At 36.6% G+C, this 8,435-nt stretch overlaps 1 protein-coding gene across 1 annotated transcript in view; it reads right to left on the bottom strand.

Moving 5' to 3' along the window:
* Positions 1-674: 674 nt before the first annotated feature.
* LOC123733119 (lysine-specific demethylase 4C) overlaps positions 675-8,435 on the bottom strand; it is a gene marked incomplete at its 5' end in the record, with an annotated part of 32,805 nt that continues 25,044 nt past the window's right edge. Inside the window, 2 exon segments of the mRNA XM_045712481.1 lie at positions 675-991; positions 4,548-4,640. Of these exon segments, the coding sequence (XP_045568437.1) occupies positions 824-991; positions 4,548-4,640 (261 nt within the window).

Raw genomic sequence — 8,435 nt, 5'->3', positions numbered from 1 at the left:
CAAGACCGGACAAATTAAAGCAATATCAAAATGGCTGATGTCTATTGTGAGTTCGCTTTCACCTTTCAGGTCAGTGCAAATGGAGGATAAAGGAAAGGAAACGAGTATACAAGGAAACGAGGAGAGGAAGCTGTTTTGAGAGTATGGAGACGCGGCCGAGGAGAAGAAGTAGCAGACGACAGCTAACATGCGGAGGGAAAACACTGGGACTATCTCCCAAATGGCACACTATTCCCTTATAGAAGTGCACTACTTTTAACCAGAGCCCTGGTCAAATGTAGTACAGTAAATAGGGAATAGGGTGCCATTTGGGGCACAGCCTGGGACTGGGGATGCATTCATATTCAAAATAATCATCAGGTAGATACAGCAGATTCCAAAACGCTACTGTATTGTAGGCTTGTTTAGAAAAAAAAATAGCTCAGTTTGTTTTTGTAATATACAAAGAAAAACGTGTTTTTGTCATTTATTAATAAAAAGAAAACGCAATCAGGTGACAAATGGTTTTTTTTGTTTTGAATTCCCTGACTTATGAGAAAGCACTGGGCAACCACCACAACACAAGTCCAATCAAAATTCTCCTCTGCCCAGCCCGCTTTCCTACCCCCCCCCCCCCCACACACACACACACACACCTTTACATCCCACAGCTACACCCACACACACACCTTTACATCCCACAGCTACACCCCCACACACACACACACACCTTTACATCCCACAGCTACACCCACACACACACACCTTTACATCCCACAGCTACACCCACACATACATCAGTGCATTCATTTGTCATCACTCCATCCATCTCTCCACCCCTCTATCATTTTCCTTTAGGGCTGCGGGGCTCCCATGTGCTCTTGCTGGCGGTAAGGAGGCCTGGGAGGGCCACATAGTCTTTCTGGAAACGGGAGTTGGGCGTTCTCTGTCTCTTCCTCTCTCCCTGGGTCGTGAAGAAGGCATCCTGGAAACGCATGCTGGATGCCGTCGACTGGAGAGAGGAGAGAAGAAGAGAAGAGGGAGAAGAGAAGGAGAGGAGATAAAGATACAGGTATTGGAATAGTATATAGATCAGAGTCCATACAGTCAGTCTAGTAGTATAGTATATACAGTCAGTCTAGTATAGTATATAGATCAGAGTCCATAGAGTCAGTCTAGTAGTATAGTATATACAGTCAGTCTAGTAGTATAGATCAGAGTCCATACAGTCAGTCTAGTATAGTATATAGATCAGAGTCCATACAGTCAGTCTAGTAGTATAGTATATAGTCAGTCTAGTAGTATAGTATATACAGTCAGTCTAGTATAGTATATAGATCAGAGTCCATACAGTCAGTCTAGTATAGTAGTAAAGTATACACAGTCTAGTATAGTAGTATAGTATATACAGTCAGTCTAGTATAGTAGTATAGTATATACAGTCAGTCTAGTAGTATAGTATATACAGTGAGTCTAGTATAGTATATAGATCAGAGTCCATAGAGTCAGTCTAGTAGTATAGTATATACAGTCAGTCTAGTAGTATAGATCAGAGTCCATACAGTCAGTCTAGTATAGTATATAGATCAGAGTCCATACAGTCAGTCTAGTAGTATAGTATATAGTCAGTCTAGTAGTATAGTATATACAGTCAGTCTAGTATAGTATATAGATCAGAGTCCATACAGTCAGTCTAGTATAGTAGTAAAGTATACACAGTCTAGTATAGTAGTATAGTATATACAGTCAGTCTAGTATAGTAGTATAGTATATACAGTCAGTCTAGTAGTATAGTATATACAGTCAGTCTAGTATAGTAGTATATACAGTCAGTCTAGTACAGTAGTATAGTATATAGATCAGAGTCCATACAGTCAGTCTAGTAGTATAGTATATACAGTCAGTCTAGTAGTATAGTATATACAGTCAGTCTAGTATAGTAGTATAGTATATAGATCAGAGTCCATACAGTCAGTCTAGTAGTATAGTATATACAGTCAGTCTAGTATAGTAGTATAGTATATAGATCAGAGTCCATACAGTCAGTCTAGTATAGTAGTATAGTATATCAGTCAGTCTAGTATAGTAGTATAGTATATACAGTCAGTCTAGTATAGTAGTATAGTATATACAGTCAGTCTAGTATAGTATATAGATCAGAGTCCATACAGTCAGTCTAGTATAGTAGTATAGTATACACAGTCTAGTATAGTAGTATAGTATATAGATCAGAGTCCATACAGTCAGTCTAGTATAGTAGTATAGTATATACAGTCAGTCTAGTATAGTAGTATAGATCAGAGTCCATACAGTCAGTCTAGTATAGTATATACAGTCAGTCTAGTATAGTAGTATAGATCAGAGTCCATACAGTCAGTCTAGTATAGTATATACAGTCAGTCTAGTATAGATCAGAGTCCATACAGTCAGTCTAGTATAGTATATACAGTCAGTCTAGTATAGTATATAGATCAGAGTCCATACAGTCAGTCTAGTATAGTAGTATAGTATATACAGTCAGTCTAGTATAGTATATAGATCAGAGTCCATACAGTCAGTCTAGTATAGTAGTATAGTATGTCAGTCTAGTACAGTACATATCTATTTTCTACAACGCTGCCATCATAGAAATATAATGCTGTACCAGTCAAATTGCCAGGGTTAGACTCCTAGACAACTATATAGATGATATTTCCAGGGTTAGAGACTCCTAGACAACTCTATAGATGATATTTCCAGGGTTAGAGACTCCTAGACAACTCTATAGATGATATTTCCAGGGTTGAGACTCCTAGACAACTCTATAGATGATATTTCCAGGGTTAGAGACTCCTAGACAAATCTATAGATGATATTTCCAGGGTTAGAGACTCCTAGACAACTCTATAGATGATATTTCCAGGGTTGAGACTCCTAGACAACTCTATAGATGATATTTCCAGGGTTGAGACTCCTAGACAAATCTACAGATGATATTTCCAGGGTTAGAGACTCCTAGACAACTCTATAGATGATATTTCCAGGGTTAGAGACTCCTAGACAAATCTACAGATGATATTTCCAGGGTTGAGACTCCTAGACAACTCTATAGATGATATTTCCAGGGTTAGAGACTCCTAGACAAATCTACAGATGATATTTCCAGGGTTGAGACTCCTAGACAACTCTATAGATGATATTTCCAGGGTTAGAGACTCCTAGACAAATCTACAGATGATATTCCCAGGGTTAGAGACTCCTAGACAACTCTATAGATTATATTTCCAGGGTTGCCATGGCGTTACGTTATTTACACTATATATACACACAAAAGTATGTGGACACCCCTTCAAATGAGTGGATTTAGCCATTTCTGCCACACTCGTTGTTGACAGGTGTATAAAATCGAGCACACAGCCATGCAATCTCCATAGACAAACATTGGCAGTAGAATGGCCTTACTTGAAGAGCTCAGTGACTTTCAACGTGGCACCATCATAGGATGCCACCTTTCCAACAAGTCAGTTTGTCAAATTCCTGCCCTGCTAGAGCTGCCACGTTCAACTGTAAGTGATGCTATTGTGAAGTGGAAACGTCTAGAAGCAACAACGACTCAGCTGCGAAGCCATAGGCCGGCCACACAAGCTCACAGAGCGGGACCGCCGAGTGCTGAAGCGCGTAAAAATTGTCTGTCCTCGGTTGCAACACTCACTACCGAGTTCCAAATCGGCCCTAGAAGCAACGTCAGCACAAGAACTGTTGGTTATGGGTTTCCATGGCTGAGCAGCCACACACAAGCCTAAGATCACCATGCACACTGCCAAGCTTCGGCTGGAGTGGTGTAAAGCTCGCCGCCATTGGACTCTGGAGAGTGGAATCGCGTTCTCTGGAGTGATGAATCACGCTTCACCATTTGGCAGTCAGACGGACGAATCTGGGTTTGGCGGATACCAGAAGAACACTACCTGCCCCAATGCACTGTAAAGTTTGGTGGAGGAGGAATAATGGTCTGGGGCTGTTTTCATGGTTCAGGTTAGGCCCCTTAGTTCCAGTGAAGGGAAATCTTAACGCTACAGCATACAATGACATTCTAGACGATTCTGTGCTTCCAACTTTGTGGCAGCAGTTTGGAGAAGGCCCTTTCCTGTTTCAGCATGACAATGCCCCCGTGCACAAAGTGAGGTCCATACAGAAATGGTTTGTTGAGATCAGTGTGGAAGAACATGACTGGCCTGCAAGGAGCTCTGACCTCAACCCCATCGAATGCCTTTGGGATGAACTGGAACGCCGAATGCAAGCCAGGCCTAATCGCCCAACATCAGTGTCCGACCTCACTAATGCTCTTGTGGCTGAATGGAAGCAAGTCCCCACAGCAATGTTCCAACATCTAGTGGAAAGCCTTCCAGAAGAGTGGAGGCTGTTATAGCAGCAAAGGGGGGACCAACTCCATATTAATGCCCATGATGTTGGAATGAGATGTTCGATGAGCAGCTGTCCACAGACCTTTGGTAATGTATAATAGCATCATATCACTATAAACAATACAGGACCACACAGGCCAGTAGATGTTTAGCGAGTACAGTACTTACGAGTCGCCCTTTCACCTTTTTGGGAAGATCTTCATCCAGAGTATAGACGTCCTCTCTCTTAGCTACCACCTGGGAACCATCCTCAAACTCCACCTGGGAAACCACAAACACACAACCTTACTAATTCACATCAATTTATTCTGTGGATATTATATCACTCAGTTATATTCAACTTCTGTCCATCAATGTGATATAGCCCTACACACTCTTCCTCATGGTTGGATGAAATGTTTATTTAATATCTGACCACTACTTAATACTAATGTTAAGTTACTATCAAAGTTATTAAACCTCCTGTCTATTCATCTACTTATCAAAGTTATTAAACCTCCTGTCTATTCATCTCCTTATCAAAGTTATTAAACATTATTAAACCTCCTGTCTATTCATCTACTTATCAAAGTTATTAAACCTCCTGTCTATTCATCTACTTATCAAAGTTATTAAACCTCCTGTCTATTCATCTCCTTATCAAAGTTATTAAACCTCCTGTCTATTCATCTACTTATCAAAGTTATTAAACTTTATTAAACCTCCTGTCTATTCATCTACCTATCAAAGTTATTAAACATTATTAAACCTCCTGTCTATTCATCTACCTATCAAAGTTATTAAACCTCCTGTCTATTCATCTACTTATCAAAGTTATTAAACATTATTACACCTCCTGTCTATTCATCTACTTATCAAAGTTATTAAACCTCCTGTCTATTCATCTACTTATCAAAGTTATTACACCTCCTGTCTATCCATCTACTTATCAAAGTTATTAAACCTCCTGTCTATTCATCTACCTATCAAAGTTATTAAACATTATTAAACCTCCTGTCTATTCATCTACTTATCAAAGTTATTAAACATTATTAAACCTCCTGTCTATTCATCTACTTATCAAAGTTATTAAACATTATTAAACCTCCTGTCTATTCATCTACCTATCAAAGTTATTAAACATTATTAAACCTCCTGTCTATTCATCTACTTATCAAAGTTATTAAACATTATTAAACCTCCTGTCTATTCATCTCCTTATCAAAGTTATTACACCTCCTGTCTATTCATCTACTTATCAAAGTTATTAAACATTATTACACCTGTCTATTCATCTCCTTATCAAAGTTATTAAACCTCCTGTCTATTCATCTACTTATCAAAGTTATTAAACATTATTACACCTGTCTATTCATCTACTTATCAAAGTTATTAAACCTCCTGTCTATTCATCTACTTATCAAAGTTATTACACCTGCTGTCTATCCATCTCCTTATCAAAGATATTAAACATTATTAAACCTCCTGTCTATCCATCTACCTATCAAAGTTATTACACCTCCTGTCTATTCATCTCCTTATCAAAGTTATTACACCTCCTGTCTATCCATCTCCTTATCAAAGTTATTACACCTCCTGTCTATCTATCTACTTATCAAAGTTATTCAACATTATTAAACCTCCTGTCTATTCATCTACCTATCAAAGTTATTAAACATTATTACACCTCCTGTCTATTCATCTACTTATCAAAGTTATTAAACCTCCTGTCTATTCATCTACTTATCAAAGTTATTAAACATTATTACACCTGTCTATTCATCTACTTATCAAAGCTATTAAACCTCCTGTCTATCCATCTCCTTATCAAAGTTTTAAACCTCCTGTCTATCCATCTACTTATCAAAGTTATTAAACTTTATTAAACCTCCTGTCTATTCATCTACCTATCAAAGTTAAACATTATTACACCTCCTGTCTATCCATCTACTTATCAAAGTTATTAAACCTCCTGTCTATTCATCTACTTATCAAAGTTATTAAACATTATTACACCTCCTGTCTATTCATCTACTTATCAAAGCTATTAAACCTCCTGTCTATCCATCTCCTTATCAAAGTTATTAAACCTCCTGTCTATTCATCTCCTTATCAAAGTTATTAAACTTTATTAAACCTCCTGTCTATTCATCTATTTATCAAAGTTATTACACCTCCTGTCTATTCATCTACTTATCAAAGTTATTACACCTCCTGTCTATCTATCTACTTATTAAAGTTATTCAACTTTATTAAACCTCCTGTCTATTCATCTACCTATCAAAGTTATTAAACCTCCTGTCTATTCATCTACTTATCAAAGTTATTAAACATTATTACACCTCCTGTCTATCCATCTACTTACCAAAGTTATTAAACCTCCTGTCTATCCATCTACTTATCAAAGTTATTACACCTCCTGTCTATTCATCTACTTATCAAAGTTATTACACCTGCTGTCTATCCATCTCCTTATCAAAGTTATTAAACATTATTAAACCTCCTGTCTATTCATCTACCTATCAAAGTTATTAAACATTATTAAACCTCCTGTCTATTCATCTCCTTATCAAAGTTATTAAACATTATTAAACCTCCTGTCTATTCATCTCCTTATCAAAGTTATTAAACCTCCTGTCTATCCATCTACTTATCAAAGTTATTAATCCTCCTGTCTATTCATCTCCTTATCAAAGTTATTAAACCTCCTGTCTATCCATCTACCTATCAAAGTTATTACACCTCCTGTCTATTCATCTACTTATCAAAGTTATTACACCTCCTGTCTATCCATCTCCTTATCAAAGTTATTACACCTCCTGTCTATCTATCTACTTATCAAAGTTATTCAACTTTATTAAACCTCCTGTCTATTCATCTACCTATCAAAGTTATTAAACATTATTACACCTCCTGTCTATTCATCTACTTATCAAAGTTATTAAACCTCCTGTCTATTCATCTACTTATCAAAGTTATTACACCTCCTGTCTATCCATCTCCTTATCAAAGTTATTACACCTCCTGTCTATTCATCTACCTATCAAAGTTATTAAACATTATTAAACCTCCTGTCTATTCATCTCCTTATCAAAGTTATTAAACCTCCTGTCTATTCATCTACTTATCAAAGTTATTAAACATTATTACACCTGTCTATTCATCTACTTATCAAAGCTATTAAACCTCCTGTCTATCCATCTCCTTATCAAAGTTTTAAACCTCCTGTCTATCCATCTACTTATCAAAGTTATTAAACTTTATTAAACCTCCTGTCTATTCATCTACCTATCAAAGTTAAACATTATTACACCTCCTGTCTATCCATCTACTTATCAAAGTTATTAAACTTTATTAAACCTCCTGTCTATTCATCTACTTATCAAAGTTATTAAACATTATTACACCTCCTGTCTATTCATCTACTTATCAAAGCTATTAAACCTCCTGTCTATTCATCTACCTATCAAAGTTATTAAACTTTATTAAACCTCCTGTCTATTCATCTATTTATCAAAGTTATTACACCTCCTGTCTATTCATCTACTTATCAAAGTTATTACACCTCCTGTCTATCTATCTACTTATTAAAGTTATTCAACTTTATTAAACCTCCTGTCTATTCATCTACCTATCAAAGTTATTAAACCTCCTGTCTATTCATCTACTTATCAAAGTTATTAAACATTATTACACCTCCTGTCTATCCATCTACTTACCAAAGTTATTAAACCTCCTGTCTATCCATCTACTTATCAAAGTTATTACACCTCCTGTCTATTCATCTACTTATCAAAGTTATTACACCTCCTGTCTATTCATCTACTTATCAAAGTTATTACACCTCCTGTCTATCCATCTCCTTATCAAAGTTATTACACCTCCTGTCTATTCATCTACCTATCAAAGTTATTAAACATTATTACACCTCCTGTCTATTCATCTACTTATCAAAGTTATTAAACATTATTACACCTGTCTATTCATCTACTTATCAAAGTTATTAAACCTCCTGTCTATCCATCTCCTTATCAAAGTTATTAAACCTCCTGTCTATCCATCTACTTATTAAACTTT

The sequence above is a fragment of the Salmo salar genome, unplaced genomic scaffold, assembly GCF_905237065.1.
Source record: "Salmo salar unplaced genomic scaffold, Ssal_v3.1, whole genome shotgun sequence".
In the NCBI taxonomy this organism is placed as follows: domain Eukaryota; kingdom Metazoa; phylum Chordata; class Actinopteri; order Salmoniformes; family Salmonidae; genus Salmo; species Salmo salar.
The sequence above is the reverse complement of the archived record's forward strand: the minus strand, read 5'-3'. Positions and strand labels throughout refer to the sequence as shown.